Raw genomic sequence first — 17,948 nt, forward strand, 5'->3', positions numbered from 1 at the left:
TTGTCTGTAGGTACTGTCAGTACTCAAGGAGCTACGGACAGCAAAAAACAGCCTGCTGCCCCTTGCTGCCTACATGTGTAATTATCAACAGTGCACAGAACACTGACAGACTGACAAGCAGCTCCTCCAAACAACAATGGTTTAAAAGGACAGCGGATTAATTATTTTTGCATGAAATCAACTCACCAGCAGTTTCTAACACAGCCACTAATAAACAAGCCACTACCGTATCCCAGTAAAGTGTTATCCTTAAAGTTTAGGGGAACCTATTCTTCCTGCATAAGTTAGCTAGGCTGGACCTTCAGGAAGAGGCTCTGTAGTGCAGTCAGAGGCATCTCCCAAACAGATACAGAGACTATCAGTTTTCTGCTGGAATTTTATTTGTCCAACTAGAAAGTGACCCTTTCTAAGGCCAGTGCCTGGCTTACAGAGCAATCAGCCTGACATGAAAGCATTATATTTGCTAACAAAAGTTTTAAAGAGTGAAAAAATCAAAGAGAGTAGTGAGGCAACCACAAGACAAACAGTTGCCCCAAAGCAAAGGCAGTGTCATCAGGGAGAGTTGAGCCTGCTGAAGAGCAAAGTGAGTATGAGAACCATCCAGCTATTTGTCCATAACCACACGACACAAATGAAGCTACACACTGATATTTGTAACCAGAATTCACAGAACTTCAACCCAAAAGCTTTTTTCCTTGCATCAGTAAAGCTGAAGAGCCTTCCAGGGCTGCACTTGATCAGCAATTGCTATTGTGTTAAGCAAGAAACATGAAGAGCTTAGATAATGCTGACTTGTTAGCAAACAGAAGGACAAAGATGCGTTCAGCTTTACAGCAGCTGGCCTGTGCACCGGCAAGCTGCAGGCACAACACAAGGGGCACAGAGGTGAGCACACAGGGTCGGAAGCTGACTGCCCGTGATAGCAATATTCCCCTGTGCAGCAGCAGTTACAAGGCTGTTTTGGCCAAGGAGAACAAGAAGTCAGCTCCACAGTATTGTCTGTGACAGCATCTTTTGTATCTGAAAGTGCACAACAGAATGAGCCAGTCATGGAACAGCAACATGCAGCACGATCCAAATAAGACAGCGAGGCAGACACACTCTTACTTTGTCCAGCCAGAGGCAGTACCCATGGGTGGGAACTCCTCTAGGTTGTTAAGGTTTAGCTGGCTGGGAGGGGATCTAGCAGTAACAAGAGGCACTTCAATCCGCTTCCTTCTCCCTCCACTCCACGATGCACTTTCACTCTTTCCATCTTCCTCTTCGGCCACAGACCGCCCCAGATCCCGAGCAACCTGCCGGCCAGAGGCACTGACAGAGCTGCCGCCCTTTCTCCTGCCCCGCCTTGCTGGCAAGGCCTCTGGTGCAGCAGTGAGGAAGCTCCCCAGGTTGGCCTTCTGAGCCGAGCGCTTCTCACTGTGGGTGAGCACAGGGCTGTACCCAAAGCTCGGGCTGCTACTGGACACCAAGCTGGGGAAGTCACTGCAAGGGCTCGACAGGTTTGACTCAGAAAAGGAAGAGGAGCTGCTGGATGCAGCAGCAGGAGAAAAGCTGGTGTCTGTGGCACAGGAGGTCATTGAAGTCCTTTGGGAAAAGAGCTGCACTCGGCTGCTAGTTGCATGGCCTGCTCTCCTTTCTGGTCCCGTCCTTTGGCTCCTGTGGGCCTTGGAATTGGGAGTTTTAGCAGGAGTGGAGGGTCCATTAGTCAGTATCTGGCTGGTCTGCTCTCTTAAGAAATTCAGCAGAAAAGGCACAAAATCTTTCTGAAGCAAACTGAGTGATACCAGCTTGTCATGGATGTGGTTCTCCTACAAAAAAGAGGACAAAGCTTTAATATAAAATTGTTTCCTCATTCTTTCTTTTCACTTGTCTAGACTCATCTAGTATTGCAATACACAATAAAAAACAACACGGTATGTCAAAGTAGGCCAATACAACCCAACTGACCTCAGCACAAGTCATAAGCCTGAAAGCCAGCCTCCACACAGTCATTTTGGCAGCAGATTCCCAGTGGAGTCATTCACTTTGGCCTCCAGCTGAGAAGCAGCAGAGCTGTCCCCTGGAAACAGCAGTGACACTGGAGCTGCGGCCAGCAAGAGCCTGGAGCAACTGGCACCTCTGCGTCCAATGTTTCAAAGTAGGGCACAGATATTCAAGCAGCTAATTCGAACGTGAAAAACTAAAGCCTACAACTTCCCCATACTCTACTTATCCACAAATGCCACCTACGTCCACAGAGGGGTGCTATGAGAACAAGTGTTGAAGTACTTTGAGTCCTGCAGTGCTAAATATCAGATGACTTCAATATTTCCTCTCACTTGAGACCCCACAGACAATTAAAAAGACACTGATAGAATCAATACATTACAAACCCAAACAGGTGACGATCTTCCCAGGGTAACACGAAACAAACAGACTTCATACCCCGTGCACAGCTCAAAGCTTTGTACGCTAGGAAAAGCGTGTTTTGTTCCTAACAACATACACATCCCTGTTTCCTCTCCATGGTACTCTGTGCCACTTCAACAACAGTAGAAGCAGCGCTCACAGGAAGCAGTCTGCTCCTTAGTGACATGAAAATAAGCATGACAGCACCACATCTCCTTAGTGAAGCCTGAGGCTGGCACAGCCTTGGTACAGGGCGGAATTAGCAGGCTAATGCCCTGTGCAGACCAGGGCCAGCTGCACAAATTGCCTCATGAAAGCCAGGGCAAGATGTACTCTACCATTCTTTGGTTTCTAATCTGTGTTTAGAGAAGAGACAGCTTACAGTCTGCACGTGTAGCCAGTCAGCTCCTCAGTGTGAGCCAGTGTGCTCCTTTCAGAGCACAGCACATCTTTACTCCTCTCTCACTGTGCGAGTTAACAGAGGTGCACAGCCCTGCTGCGTGCCACCAGCTCCCTGCCTGCTGGCCTTCTCACCGCACACACCACCTGCAGGGCCCGGCAAGGCGAACCCCCGCATGTACCCAGCCCACAGCCTGCAGCTCGGAGCGGTCAGCGCCTCCAATTGCGTGCCAACTGCAGGCCCGTGCCTGCCGCCCGTAGGTTATGAAGTGCTGCACGCCGGGGACGCTGCTCCCTCCTTCCGACAGAAGTTTGGGGTGACAGCAGTAAGTTCCGATCTTAGAGGCGTTCTAAGGAACTCGGGCTGAAAATGCTTCATCTATAGATCTTGTTCTGCGAGTATCACTTCGGCATAAGCGCTCCTGGTCAACGCGTGGTTATAAAGATTTGTACAACCACGGGAACCCCAATGCTCGGCACACGGTGCGTTACAGAGCTCCGTCTGCTCGGACCAGCAACAGGTCTGGGCACAGCACAGCGTGCACACAGGGACACGAGAAGCTCCCGACGCGCATTGAGACCCGGCCCCATCCCCGCTGTCTGGCTGTACCCGTGCCGGCCGTGCGGACTCACGGCGCCGCTTCCCCCACCGATACGTCGGGACCCCGCGCTCCGCGCCGCTCTCGCCGCCATTCCGCCATTCCACCTCCGCCCTATGGCCCGGCGGGCAGTAGCGGTCCCGCGGCCCCGGCCCCGCCTTCCCACGTCCCGCTCGGCGGAGCTCTGCCCCCACGGGCCGCCCCGTTCCCGCACGGGCCTCCCCCGCGCTCCAAGTTTCCCGCTCGGCCGCGTTGCCCGCACAGAGCGTGGCGGTGCCGCGTTACCTCTGCCGGGCGCTGCCCCGGGTCGCGCCGCAGCCATCGCAGCACGGCGCCCAGCGGCAGCTCCTCGCTCAGCAGCAGCTCCAAAACCGCCGCCATTCCCGGGCGCCTCGGCCGCGGCCGCCGAGCAGGCGCACAACCCGCGGCGGGGCCGGGCGGGGCGGGACGGCGGGGAATCCCGGCGGGGAGGGGGCGGGCGGGGGCGGGGCGGGCGCGGGCCGGGCCCGGGGCCGGGCCCCCTCCCCGTGTCAACACGCGGGGCACGGGGCGCCTGCGCCGGCCTGGCTCGTCCTTTCCTCTCATGCGCGGTGTTCCCTTCCCCGGCGGGGCGCGGGGCCCGGCCTAGCGGCGGCGGCGGCGCCCGCGGGCCGGGCCGGGGGAAGGGGCGGCGGCGCGCCCCCCCCGCGGGCACCCCCGGCCCCCCGGCGGCGGCGGAGGATGGCCGAGGACTCGCCCAAGCGGCGCAAGGCCAATTTTAACGAGGCGGAGACGGAGGTGCTGATCGAGCAGGTGCTGAAGCACGAGCGGCTGCTGTTCGCGGCGGGGCCGGGCCGCGCCTCCCCGGGCCAGAAGCGGAAGGTGTGGGAGCTGATCCGGCACAAGGTGAACCCGGTGGCCGCCTGCCCCCGCGACGTGGAGGACCTGAAGAAGCGCTGGCGGGACCTGAAGCGCCGCGACCGTAGCAAGCTGTGCCGCCTGTCTCAGGGCGGCGGGCCGCCGGGCCCCAACGCCGCCCTCGGCCTCGGCCTCCTCCTGGCCCCCGACGAGCTGCCGCCCGGCGCCGCGCCCGCCCGCCGCCACCACCACCACCACCACCTGCCCCCCCGCGCCTACGGCTCCCTGCTGCACGCCGAGGCCGTGCCCATCGTGGGCGGCATCGACACGCTGGAGCTGCCCGGCGCCGCCGTGGGGGAGATGGGTGAGTGCGGGGCACCGCCGGCGGCCCGTGACAGTACATGGCAGCGGACCTCCCGTCCCGGCGGCGCTAAGCCAGCCCCTCCTGTCCACCTTTGTAGATTCCGTGCTTGCAATTGCAAAAATAAAATGCCAACACGCAATCCTAGGCTGCCCGGAGTGCTGTGACTACGTACGGTTTTGTGTCCCAGAGAGAGGGGGCGTCAATGCGCTGAAACAGCAGCTGCAGTACCCAGGGACTCCCTGCAATCGGCGTTGCCGTGCACAGACGCAACACACAGTAAATGTGTCTTTGGGGACCTGCGGCTTAGCGTCCGCGGTGGGGACGGTACGGGGATTACAATAAACAGCTATTCAATAAATGGATCTTTAGGGTTTTCTTCCCCCCGTATAGGGGTGATGTGTGTTCTAAAAGCACCAGAAAGTGCAGCACAAGCTGCTGTGGTGGGGTCTCGGTTCAAGGGCTGATGAGTGCGCTGAGGGGTAAAAACACACCTGACCGACTGTGAAGTTCCTCACTGACTGTCCTCTGCTTTTCCTCTCACCTCGTTTCTAGGGTTTAATGATGATCCTGGCCCATCTCATCAACCCGGTCTTGAGAAGATGAACCTAAAAGAAGAGATAGTGGTGAAAGTGGTAGAGCCGGAGGAAAGCTCTGAGGACATGGCAGTGGTCCCACCTAGCCAGGAGCAGCTGCCTTATCTGGGGACATCGGGTGGTGCTTCCTCAGGGAAGGTAAAAGCCAAATCAAAAGGTAGATCCCAGGCAGACTCAGTTGGAATAACTGAAGCAGACCTAGTGCAGATTCAGCAGACCCAGATGCAGGTGATCCAGTCTGGCTTTGACAGTGTCAACCACAACCTTCGGCTGCTGCAGCAAGGCATGCAGGATCTGAGTAACAGCCTCAGCATCATGGCGCATACACTTGTTGCTATCAAAAATGTCTACGTAAAAAACAACACTGGCCCAACTACGTACACCACCACCTCTACACAGACCACAGCCGGGTACCTGAGCCCAGGCTCTCCCCAGGTTTCCCCCACTGAGGACAGAGGCCAGGTACAGATGGCTGGGGGCAGCAGCAGGAGCAGCAGCTGCAGTTCCAGCTCTACATCCCAGGAACCAGGTCCTTCGGAGTTCCCCAGGCCCCCCCTGAGAACCATTAAGAAAGAACATCCAAATGGCTGCTACTACTTCTGCTTTGCAGACATGTAAAACTTGAATATATGTACAGTGACTGTTGTGTTAGGTGCTGTTGTTTGTTCTGCTCCAGCCTGTGACTTGAAGGAGCAAAGTGGACTCGCCCCCCACATTTTTCCCAGTGGGAAACATTTCTCTATAGGAGGTGGCATTAAACACTAAATACCAGTTCTGTTAATTCAGTTTCAACTGGCTAATGTTTTTCTGCTGTTCTCTTTATCCTCTTACTCTCTTAAAAACAAAACAGATTTATTTTGACTAAGACTCTTGTCTGTATTCTCCTTTGTTTAATGTGACCTTTTGGAAAATAAAAGGCATGAAATTTGGGTGCAAAAGTAACGTTATGGTTACTGACCAGCAGGAGCTGACTTACACAGGTTGCTTAGGTGTTTGTTTGTTTTTTTTAATTAAAGGAATGGCAAAATGAGCTGGTGCTTTTAAGTAGTTGCTTTTTCTAATACTTATAACATCAGGGCTGTTTGCTTGTTTGCTGTTGGTTTGGGGTTTTGTTTTTCTAAGTCTCAGCTGTGCAAGGAAGGTATGGCAGGAAGGGTCGGATACACCTGCCTCCCTGAGGTTTTAGGATTGAGCTGCTGCTGATGAATGTGCTTCTCCAAATTCATACAGCATCGCTCCATTTGGCTGCTGTTCATTCCCAGCTTGCCAAATGCACCCTCTCAGAGGCATTTTGTTTTACTTCACTAGTAGAGCAGGCTATTTCTTGTCATATTATTAAAATAGAGACATAAAGCAAAACCAGTAACTGATGAGTGATGCCTGGTTTTGATACGGAATAACTTTTCTTATGGCTTATAAACAAGCTCTATCTTCTGATTTTGGAGTTGGTATCACATCACTTGAAATACTAAGAACAAAAAATGTTTCTGTGTTCTTTTACATGAAGTAGAAATTAGACTTGCTGTTAAATAAATTACAGAGGCTGATTCTGGATAGCAGTCACCATTAGAATAGTTACCTCAAAGCAAGGGATCTCATCTCACGCCTGTGCAGGAGTCTGTTTGAGCTCAGGATAGCTGGGTTTTAACAGGTTTCTTCTGAGGCACTGCTGAGCCAAGAATGGAAACAAATTTCTTAAAACAAAGCTGAGCCAGGTGCAGTTCAATTGCAGCCACCACATGGACTCAGCACAAGGGCGTTGCCCTGGAGGAGGTTCTTAGCTCCTTGTTTCCCTTATAAAAGGAGATGGTGTGAATGACAGCTACCACTACCTTACTCAAAAAATGCTGGCATCAAAACCAGGATAGAGTTAGCTTCTTAGAAGCATTTATATTTCTACTCCTCAGCACAGATGGGATCTGTCAAGCAGTGTTTTCTGGTACCCTTCATTTCTGTTCTCATACACAAAGCAGCCTCTTAATACAGTTGTGATATCCCAGGTTGGGTTAGAAAAAATGAGTCAAGTTTACCTGGTCTTTTTGGGCAGCTGATTGAGCTCGTCCAGGGTGCAGCGGCCAGTTCTTTCCTGCCCAATGTTCTTTCTGTATTTCAGTTCTTTCTTCAATTGTTGATTCCTGAATTTCATTTACTCCAGCCTTTCTAGGGAAAGCTAGCTTGTGTGTGCTACACAGCTGTCACACGTTTATGTTTACATGAGAGCAGGCTATGGTCCAGGTGCAGAGAAGTGCTGCAAGATTTCAAGAGCAGAGCCAGTGGGCTGTGTCTCCTGTGGTTGTGCAGATGGCAAAAAAAAACAACACAAAAGGTGCTTCAGAAATGAGAGCTCAGCACTGATCTCCTGTGCTGTTTCTTTTGTTCCAGCCTTGGATCTTCTTCAGTCTGTCAACTGTACAGCCTAGGTATGTTGAAGCCAATTCGAGACCACTCTCCCATCTTGGTTATGATCACTACTTACCATAGAATCACCAAGGTTGGAAAAGACCTAAAAGATCATCCAGTCCAACCATTCACCTATTACCAATAGCTCCCACTAAACCATGTCCCTCAACACAACATCCAATTGTTCATTGAAATGTTCTAGATGACTTAAGATACTGAGATATCTATCTCACCTCCAGTACAGAGCATGTATGTTTTTTATTTTCAACTTCCAATTAATACAGCTGGCTTTCTGTTTCTTTGTGTGCTTTTTCTGTTATCAAATGGTGGCTTCACTGGGAACACAAAGAGCACACACCCTCCAGAAGAACAACAGTACTTTTCTGGCTGCTCTTAACAGAACAAGGACAGAGCTGCCCTTTAATTTGCTTCACATACAGGTCATAACAGTGGCAATGCCAAGAAAGAGATCCAGGAACTTTCTCCAATTCTTCTAGACCTCCCTAGTAACCTTGTTCTGCTGTGCATCAAGCAAGCAGTGTTTTCCACAGCACACAAGGACTAAGACAAGCATGCATGTAGACTGCAAATATATAAATGTGATGACACTGTACTTTTATCTCGTTTTTCTAGAAAGAGGAACAGAAGGATCTTGGAGGGAACTAGAGCAACTGGTTAATACTGCATCTCCACACATAGCGCAACCTACTCAGATTCAATAACTTCATTAACTTTTTTGCTATCTGCAGCTAAGTTGTACTGCACAGAGAATGAGACTTTACAAGAGGCTGTAAAAGCTTGGTGTGAATGTCCATACAGCTGGACAAATAAACTTATTACAGTGGCCTCTGGCTAAAGAAGAAATTATAATTTAGCCTGTTTAAGAATCCATAAGCATAGCTCGCTTGCTACACAAACAAGGCTAGGATCCACCATATCATATTACTAAATTGATCTGATCTGCCATGGCATTTGTTGTTTGGGTGAATGCAGAGAGAATAAACAAAGAACAAGAGAAAATAGAGAAGGAGATATTTAAGGAGGAGGGTTGAGTTGTTCCTAATGTTACTTATTACACAATACATCAATATACTAAACAGTAGAACTCCCATTGACCCAATCACTCTTGCAGTATGAGCATCAGCTTCTTTTGCAGTAGTACCAACACTTGCTTTTTGCTTTCTCACTACAGAAAACAAAGTTTTTCTCCATCTAATGTACAACAACAAAAAACAACTGAAAAAAAAATCAGCTTCATACAGTATACTTTGAACAGCAAAGTCACCGTACAAACACAGTCAAGGATTGAGGTTTTGCATGCTGAATGAATATTTTATTTATAACCAGTTTATAAAAATAAAATACAAAATAATTTGAAAACAAAACTTAAAACATTGTACAAAGCCTTGATATGGTACAAATGAGAAAATAAATAATTACACCTTTATGTACAAATGACCATTACAAGCACATCAACTCTTTACTGTTTTTGGGTGCCTGAGCAAACTTAAAAGAAAAAGAATGGCTTAAAATTTCCTAGGAGGGGAAAGAGAATTGCAATTATTGAGCAAAAGAATTTTGAAGGACTCGTTTGTCATGTTCAATGGTAACGAACAACCTCAGAACTGTTTTGCACTTAATTTAATCATGATACAGATCAAGTACTTAATTCCTTATGGAGTGACAACATTGTATTTTTAGCTAATACACCAATTTCATCTTCGTGGTATTGCCTAGAGATTTTCAATTAGCAGCCATTGGTTTGCAGCTTCAAAAAGTCAGTACTTGTATGAAGGCATTGCTGGTGATTTTCTTATTTTAGCAGTTTGGATATTCATAGGAAAGCATTAGAAAATTTACACCTGTTTTCTCTCTCTCTCTCTCATACACAGTGCAAGTCATCTCTAGGTTGATTCTACAGAAAATCAGTTAGAGGTTCAAGAATCAAGTGTTGCATTCCAACCTAAGAAAGCAGAGGATGCAGAAAAGGCTGCAGGGCAATCATTCCAGATATCCAGTCATACCAGAGAGAAGGAAAAGATGTGAAATGGCCCCAAATCCCTTACTGCACCCTGTGTTAAACCTTTGTGACCTTGCCTGCCACAATGCAGATAAGGACTTGAAAGAATCTGAAGCCATGCAAGCAAGCTGGCCAACATTATGTACCTTAGGGAGCGAGCTGGTTTACTGCTACTAGAGCTCCCTTACGTAAAAATTAGGTCACAGATCAAGTGATCTCAAAATAAAACAAGCATCTGTAACCAATTAATACTAGCTGAATTCCCAAAGCCAGTTGGGGACTATAAGAATCCTGTACGAGTAGCCCACCTGCAGTAATGTTTTCAGAAGAAATGGTGGACTCAGTGCTCTTGGCCTAAGCTGACTAACAGCAGCAATTCTTACAGAAAATAAGGGATCAAAAAGCAAGTCACGTCACAAACTTTACTAAAATTATGCATTTTCCAATTTAAGTTATAGTAACCGCAAATGCAAGATGTAGAGTGAATTTATTCCTTTCCTAAGCAGGAAAAAAAAAAAAAAAGCTAAAGAAAACTAGTCTCTATTTTAATGAAAGTTTCACTTGCACAGGAACAGAAAGGATCCAAGTTGTTTATGTGAACCGGGGAGAAACAAGAGCAAAACACAGGCTAACATTTGCACTACAAAAAAAAAAAAAAAAGGCATTGCTCAACACTTAGAGCAGAAACTTCAAATCCACATTCATTATTTGTACGTACAAATTTGTGCGTTTAAATTTTGCATTGCATTAGTGGGAATCCTGACATACTTGAAACAAAACCAGAGAGAATTTCACCCAGGCTTTTGGCATCTAACTTAACCACTCAGCTGGAACTCTCTTCATAGGAAGGAACAGGGTATAGAGGTCTTGTTGCATAGCACTGCAACTAAATTCCCGTTCCCTGAAAGACAATTTCTCTATCACAACAGTAGAGAAAACCAGCAAGTCCCTGGAAGCTCTGGGTACCCCCTGCAGCCCAGGTTCAGCTTCCCTGCTGGACTCTGTGGGTCGCAATTTCCTTTGTGCTAAATTTGTTGTGTCAGCTACATGGTTGTTTCTATTAAAGAAATCACCCAAAAGGAAAATACATAACTCTTAGAGACAGCTCACATAAATGCCAGCTGTTGTAGAAAGTTAGAAAAGCAACGTCTATTAATCCCACAGAAGTATAAAGTTCTTGAGGTGTTGTCACTGCTCCTTTTATAAGAGAGGATGTATTACCAGCAATGGGGAGTAAAATCAGCCTACATGCTCAATCCTGAAAGGCTGGAAAAATTGCCAAGTTAATATTGTAGACTTTAAAATAATACATTCCTCTTCAATTCTTTCCTTATAAACAAACGCTCAGAGGTTAATATTAAAAATCTAGTTACTTAAACCATCGTCAAATGAAGCTTGTTGCTACTGCGATTAAATAAACTTTTCAGCATTTTGCAACATCCTAAGATGATTCCAGGTAGTTATTATAGAATCTTAGCTGAATTTTATAACATTTCTCCTTCATAAATGTTACGCGTTGGGGAGAGGAAGACTGGCTTCAAGTGGATAGCTGAGGTATCCTTGTGTGAGGTGAGCGTGTTTACATGGTTGCACATATTGGCTACGAACATCATGATCCACACCTATGGACTGCACAGAGCCAAAACACTCAACCTTGCTTCCTTTTACCAAAGTAACCAGCAACTGCAAATTGTGAACAAGACATATCAGCCAAATCAAAACAACAAACAAAATCCTTCAGTTTGCTGCCTACTTGGTTTGCTCAAAAAATTGAATAAAAATATTCGGCTAGTTGCAGAAATGAATGAGCATCCAAAGCTTTCAACAGTTAAAGATGGGAATCACAGGTAATTGTCAAGGCTTTTATTTATACAGTTGGTGGTTCTCTAACAACCCTTTAGGGTAGACAAGCATATGGAGAATGCACTATATGGGATCACTGTTTTAACCTAGACACCTGAGATCCCTCTCACTCACTGGCATTGTACAGACAGGCATGGCTCTCACCACCTCGCAGAATCCTTCCTGCATTAAAAAAAGAACAGCCTACTATCAGTATATTCCATGAGTTAGTTATTGAGTTCATTAGTGAGTTTAAGCTCCCTTCTATTCTCTTATTCCTTTCTGGAAGATTCCTCTCTCATTTTTTACATACATACAAAAACTGGAGGCAAGTATTCCTGTTCTGCAACTAGACCTTTATAAAACATTGAAATAACCGTCTCCGAAGCAGAATTTCTGCTTCTTAGTGTTTTACAGAAATCTCTATTTCATTATGGAAAAATCTGTTTACAGGAGAGTCCACACCATTCAACTGGCACTGTGTACACTCGCATCAAAGAGAAAAATAATACATATTTAGGAGCACTGCAATTAACCATTGCATAATTGCTGCTGCGACAAAAAAGACTTATGGGAGTTTTGCCAAAAGAGGACTGCAAGATCAGGCCTTGTAAAAGGGAAGAGAATCGGCATCAGGGCATAGCAACATTATGGCAGATAAAGCAGAGATCAGACCAATCAAAGCACCACAGACCTCAGCTCACTCTGGTAAATGAATTTAAGTAATCAGGATGCAATAGCTGAGACTGTTTCTACCTATATACACACATAGCATGTGTATATATATGTATATAAATAACATGTTTCTATATAGTATACAGTACCTAGGTAAATGTGTATATTCACACATGTACAAACATTTATATATATATATATATTAAAAAAAATAAAAATTCTGTGTTTTGCCAGTGATAATCAATGTCATAATAATTGTAATTTCTAACTGGTTGAGCTCCTGCAAGTCTTTTTCAGATGAAAAACCTCTGAAATATACAGCACCAGACCATTCCTTCTATGCCAAGACTGTTTAGTGAGGTGTGATAGAAAGCTTGTTCTCAAGCATTCAGACTTCAAAGCAAGAATATGTCCAGATTTTCCAAGTTACAGCCAGTGGCTACAACCCCCCAGAGGTCTGCACCTCCTGAATAACTGTACGTACTAGCAGTTAAAACCTCATGTTGCTCTTGCCTTTGAACACTAAAATTGTTCATGCTTATTGATCCTACTCAAATAGATAGGTGCCTACCATCATATGACTTGCCACCATCATCATACTGTATGACACCTCCTAGTATTTTTAAACAGAGTTTTACTTAGCAATTAGGATTTGCAATTAATAATAAATTTTGTTGATATTAATATTGATTTTTGAGGCCATCACTCAAATTCAGTATATCATTCAAAATTGCAGGACAAAAGTATTTGTGATGTGGTCAGCCTTTTCAAGTTCTGTCTTATTTTACAGGCCTCCTGCCTCAATTTCTCTAAAAATGCTGAAAGGGCTGAAACATCACAGTAACACTGTGAAGAGGAAATGCACATGCAGCATTTGCATCCAGAACATGCCATAGCTCCGTTGCACTCCAAAGAAATCGATACTTGTAGAGCACAAAGCAACAGTTCCTTGAATTACATTGTTTTTCAGCTAAAAATTACTGTACAAGCTGCTGAATGCTTAAGCAAAATGACTATAGATGTTGTATACGATGGAGAAAAATCTTCCCACTCCTGAAAATTTGTTGCAGATACACTCCATAGATCCTTCATTCCCCCTCTGCACAAGGTTCACACACATACATTGATGGTTTTAGGTAGTCAGTTGCATATGCAAGTGTTGGAGCTTACAGATCTCATCATGACTAAACGGACCTCCCAGAAATATTACAGTAACAAATATATAGATGAGGTGATCAGCTGACCACTATCTAACTACATTAATCAGTTGCTACATTAGTCTATAGTATGCAATTCTGTACGTTTTTGGCAGAAGGCAACAAGCAATAAAAATGTCTAGAAGAGCAGGTAATTCAAGTGATATTATTCATAACCACCCCCCATTTGTATTTTCACTGTTTTCTCACTAGTTCCTTTGGAATTCCCAGCAAGAAGCATTCGGTGATACAGAGGCCTTTAAACTTGTATTGCACAGAAAGAAGCCTGGATTAACAATCATGACTGATCTCTTATCCTATTTTGGCATAGTTCACTGCTGTTACATTGGCAATTAGTTCAAGTACAGGTGAATGTGTAGAACATTGGCTTATTTTATAGAGAATCACAGAATGGTTAGGGTTGGAAGGGACGTTTAAAGATCAAGTAGTCTAACTCCCCTGCCATACATAGTAAAGTGCAGTAATGGACAAGTCTGTATTTTTGGATAGAGCACAAAAAATCCTTAGGTGTTAATATCCTTTCCCATCTGTAAAACAATTAGCTGTTTCTAGATTCTGTTGTACTAGGGAGAAAATACAAACACCTCAACTTCAGCATTTCAGGAGAGCTTGCATGAAGTTGGTACCTATTAAATCCTTTTAATGTAGGAGTTAGCTCAAAGGGCCTTAACAAAATGGAAAATAAGGGAGACTGGAGAGAAAATAACCTTAGGCTGCCATATACCACCTTAACAAATAGTTCCAGCAGTGCCCAGAGTAGAACTTTCACAAATGGAAATCAATATTCTCTCGCTTTTTTTTTTTTATGACATGAGGAAAACAGGAAGGAAAGATGGAATTGTCACATTCATCTATCAGGTATTCATTGACTGCCACTGTACCTATATCATGAGTATTCATAACAATTAAGAACATACACTATAAAATAAAAATGAATAATCAACAAGCCCTATTCGTAATAAGAAATAAAAATACCTTTCAGGTTCTGGTCCTGTTCATATGCAAATGCACACACAATTCTAAAGAAAGACAGAGAGCTGCAAGACAAAACACTGGCTGGTTGAAAAATCAGTAGTCCTTCAATCTTGTTCCAAGGTATAAAGGTTATCAGATTTTGTGCACTCCAGATTTTTTTTTTTTCCTCCAGGAAATAGGAGATGCAATGCCGAGAGTATTCAGAACTAACAGGGGGAAATGCATTATGTGTGGTCCATAAATTACAAGTGAAAAACAAGAATGTGAATTTATATAAGCATATACATATATGTATATATAAATATTTATATCATATAATTTACCATGAGGACATGCAATTATTGGTATAGCACCTATTATACAATATAATACAAAGGAATAAGACTTTCCAATGGTACAGGTTTTGTTTTTGTTTTTTTTCAGAAAAAGCAGGTATATCCTACCTATTGCATTCATCTGTAGTGATTGAAACCTGAATGAAATTAAGGTTCCACACTGTGCTACATTACGTATGAGAAACAATATACATATTAACAGTAAGAAACAGAAAAATCAACATAGTCTGACAGAGCAAGTGAAATTCAGTGCAGCTTCAGGGCAGCTTTAATGCAGCATTAGAATGTGTTAGCTCAGAGACAAAATATTTATTCCCTTTTAATCCAAAGGTACTCATTTGGCAGAGGTTAAATAAAAAAAGCACAGATGCTGGCTGGAGAGGCATATGACTACAGCAAGCAGATCAGCAACTGACAAATCTCCTACACATCCAGTATCTCCACAACAGTTATGACCAAGGAGAACTGGCTGCATCTTTTTTAAGGACTGCATTCATGCTCGTTACTATTCTTAGCCAGTATTCTCTTCTTGCTACATTTGGAAGTGCTGTATCACAATGTTCTCTACAGAGATTCTGTAGAGCACAAGAGATTATTAAGTAACAAGGAAAAAAGAAAACAACAACAAAAAAGCCATAGCAGAAGAATTAGACACCATGGTCTTCACTGGCAGATAACAAAGCTTGGCTATCAAAGAATGATTTGGGAAGAATAACAAAAACCCAACATTAAAAATATCTCAGATTGTTTTCTATGTATTTTGCTCTAGTGATTCTTACTCAGATTTTTTCAAGGTATTGGCTGTATTTCTGTCACCTGAATCCTCCCAATGAGTTTATCTTTCATTTTTTATTAAAATAAAATAATTTTTAAAAATCTTGGTTATAATCCATTCTCCAACGTAATGTGATTTCACTGATCCATAACTAACAGAAAAAACAAAAGCCAGCAGTAAAAAAGATTCTTTTGCATTTTGCTTAGGGAAAGATCAGGCACTCCTTTTTGAAGATTCACTGCAATTCACTGCATATCTGCAACATTCAGTGAACTGCAGACTTCTTTCTCTCATCTCCTAAGATGAGGATGCTCTTCCAAATCCTACCTAATAAGGTAGAACCTCTTATGATTCCCAAAGAAGTGTATGATATGGAACCAACAATTAGCTTATTGGATCCTAATTAGTACTAAGCGAATTCCTACAAATTATCACTACAAAAATGTCTTAGAAACTCTTAATATTCATATTTTAAATGTCACCAGAGTAAAGAAGGGACAAGATATACATGATACTTCATGTAAGCAAACCTATGCTCTAGTAGACAGGGGACAAGATGAGCACTAAGGGACTTGGACGCATGAAACTCAAAATGAAAGAGATTGATAAGGTAGAAATATCATTGTCTTATAAACTGTGCTTTTTTAAACTGTAGAGAAGTGCTTGAGCCGTACTTATCTCCTAAGTGGTGACGTTGTTTTGGGAATAGTAGTTTTGGATTTCTTAAATAATTCTTGAGACAAGCCTGAAATAATTAGGCCAAATCTTCTAGTTAAGTAAACTGAAAACATAGAAATAAATACCCTTTCAAAACACTCACCTTGGAAATACTTTTTTTTCTTTTTTTTTTTTTTTTAACTTTAAATAGATTGCACCTCTTTGACTACCCAGTCATTCTTTTTCTATCCTTTAATCCTCCTCCCCCCAGATCAGCTTGCTGCCTGCTCTTAAGCAATGCCTGGCCACTCATTTACGAAGTATGCTTCCTCATGAATATTTATGAAGCTTACGTTCTTAAAAAGCGCAGATTCAACACTTTTTTTTTTAAATATACTTTTTTGATTATTTTTTTTTTAAATACACAGTACACAGACACAACATGCATCAGACTTAAGAGGCGGATTTATACCTGTCAAGGCCCAGTTCCTATCTGCTAAGCTTAGTGGCTGATTTGCTCTTTCCTGTGGGAGTCTTAGTGTTTGGGGAATGGTATAAGGAACTCCCAGATCCTTTCAGGCCATTCTTGCTTGGTTTGTTGTAGCAGTGCTCTTGCTGGCAGGATCTCCTAGAAGATGAGGAGCCTGAATGGCTAGGAGGTGATTTACTCCTCCCAAGATGTGGGGATGAACTCCTCTGATCATGGTGGGTTCTCCCCGCCCGTGATGGGGACGAACTAGCAGTACGGGGTAAGGAAGAGCTCCTAGGGGAGGCACTGGGACTGCGCCGGGGGTTGACAGGGCTTTTGGGTGGTGTTTTTGGACTATGTGGAGATCCTGGACTCTTACACTGTGTAGAACTCCTTGGTCTTTGAGATCCATTCTGCAGAATTTGAGCCAGACGAGAGATAAGATCCGAGTCCGAGCTGCTGCTCCCCAGGACTCTGTATCTGCGTAACCTTAAGAAGAAATGAAGAAAAAATATTTCTGTTTCAATCTATCCATTAACATTCAAATAGACACAGTATCATTGGAAACTAAGGATGAGTTTACATGGAAGAACAGACATCTGAATGTGAACTTTACAAGAAAGAAGGTAGAGATGGTCACATCTAGGTTTTGGCCTCCATGTTATTCTAATCAACCCAATAATTACAGTTGTATAAACTCACATAAACAGTCTAAACATCTACAAGAAAACTTAAATTTCCTAGTGATGCTGATGTGCACAGAAAAGCAATGATTACAATATCTGTTTCTGTGGGATGTATCCATTCCTGTCCATCATCAGTACACTCCTATAAACAAAGGATGACAAAGCAAACCACAGCTTCCTTCATAGGATTTCACACTATTGATTAAATCATAATTCTCCTTATCCTGGTAATTTAGGCACTGAATAAACTAGATTATGGTTATCTCTATTCAGAACCTGCAAAGGAGCATTTCTACAGTTCACTCTGTCATCCATTGGTTGTTTTTACTTAGCCGTGATCAGAGCACTGTTAATTAAATTCATACTGATGGGTGGACTCTCCAAAGAAGAATAATTAAAGCTTCTACAATAAGGACGGTTCAAGGTTAAAAGGGGCTGCATATGATAAATTCTACTGTTTTCCATAAGTTTGTGAATAATTGAAGTTCTGAATAAGTGATCCCACTTGAAGAAGAAAAAAAGGGCAAGGATTTAGTTATAGATTGACAGATTTAAAATTTTTGACTACACATCTATTGATGTATAAAACTGACTGGTGAAACAGACTAGCAGTCTTTCCTCATTCATTTTCCAATAAAGCAAGATTTTTTTTAGAGAAGTGAAGGTCAGAAATTAAAAAATAATAAGGACGGGACTTCCACACATTTACATGCTGCA

The 17,948-nt window shown here is 43.9% G+C and overlaps 3 protein-coding genes across 20 annotated transcripts in view; 1 reads left to right on the forward strand and 2 right to left on the reverse strand.

Moving 5' to 3' along the window:
* Window positions 1-3,971, reverse strand: part of CDAN1 (codanin 1) — a 53,459-nt gene extending 49,488 nt beyond the window's left edge. For 12 of the 14 annotated variants that reach the window (XR_014946598.1, XR_014946599.1, XR_014946596.1 and 9 more), the window contains exons 1-2: window positions 3,672-3,971; window positions 1,108-1,808 (exon numbers count right to left, since the gene is read on the reverse strand). Coding sequence is in view for 7 of the 14 variants with exons in the window: in XM_085548891.1 (XP_085405017.1) it covers window positions 1,108-1,808; window positions 3,672-3,971 (1,001 nt within the window). In the remaining 7 variants the exon portion in view is untranslated. Of the gene's footprint in view, window positions 1-1,107; window positions 1,809-1,947; window positions 2,036-3,671 lie in introns of those variants that run through there. The other 2 variants (XM_085548894.1, XM_085548893.1) reach the window with 2 other exon arrangements.
* A 135-nt stretch (window positions 3,972-4,106) lies between these two features.
* Window positions 4,107-6,210, forward strand: LOC107314900 (uncharacterized). 3 transcript variants are annotated; one of them, XM_085548939.1, is made up of 2 exons: window positions 4,107-4,680; window positions 5,140-6,210. In XM_085548939.1, the coding sequence occupies exons 1-2, from the start codon at window positions 4,107-4,109 to the stop codon at window positions 5,796-5,798; spliced, it is 1,233 nt and encodes a 410-aa protein (XP_085405065.1). In that variant the 3' UTR covers window positions 5,799-6,210. The 3 variants fall into 3 exon arrangements, with proteins under 3 accessions (XP_085405065.1, XP_015720188.2, XP_085405066.1); XM_015864702.3 differs by having other exon boundaries at window positions 4,107-4,587; XM_085548940.1 differs by lacking the exon at window positions 5,140-6,210 and adding an exon at window positions 4,685-4,985 and having other exon boundaries at window positions 4,107-4,587.
* A 2,681-nt stretch (window positions 6,211-8,891) lies between these two features.
* The window catches only part of TTBK2 (tau tubulin kinase 2), a 69,616-nt gene continuing 60,559 nt past the window's right edge, over window positions 8,892-17,948 (reverse strand). For all 3 annotated transcript variants that reach the window (XM_015864699.3, XM_015864700.3, XM_015864701.3), the window contains one exon: window positions 8,892-17,034. In XM_015864699.3, coding sequence (XP_015720185.2) covers window positions 16,566-17,034 — 469 coding nt within the window. In that variant the 3' untranslated portion in view covers window positions 8,892-16,565. The remainder of the gene's footprint in view (window positions 17,035-17,948) is intronic.

Source organism: Coturnix japonica, chromosome 5 (assembly GCF_054131305.1).
Source record: "Coturnix japonica strain WE chromosome 5, WE-NBRP24, whole genome shotgun sequence".
Classification (NCBI taxonomy): domain Eukaryota; kingdom Metazoa; phylum Chordata; class Aves; order Galliformes; family Phasianidae; genus Coturnix; species Coturnix japonica.

Excerpts from the sequence above, each read along its gene's own strand:
- LOC107314900 (XM_085548939.1), top strand. The coding sequence starts at position 4,107 with ATGGCCGAGGACTCGCCCAAGCGGCGCAAGGCCAATTTTAACGAGGCG. Across the intron at positions 4,681-5,139 it reads AGCCCCTCCTGTCCACCTTT|GGTTTAATGATGATCCTGGC; the intron begins GTAGATTCCGTG and ends CCTCGTTTCTAG.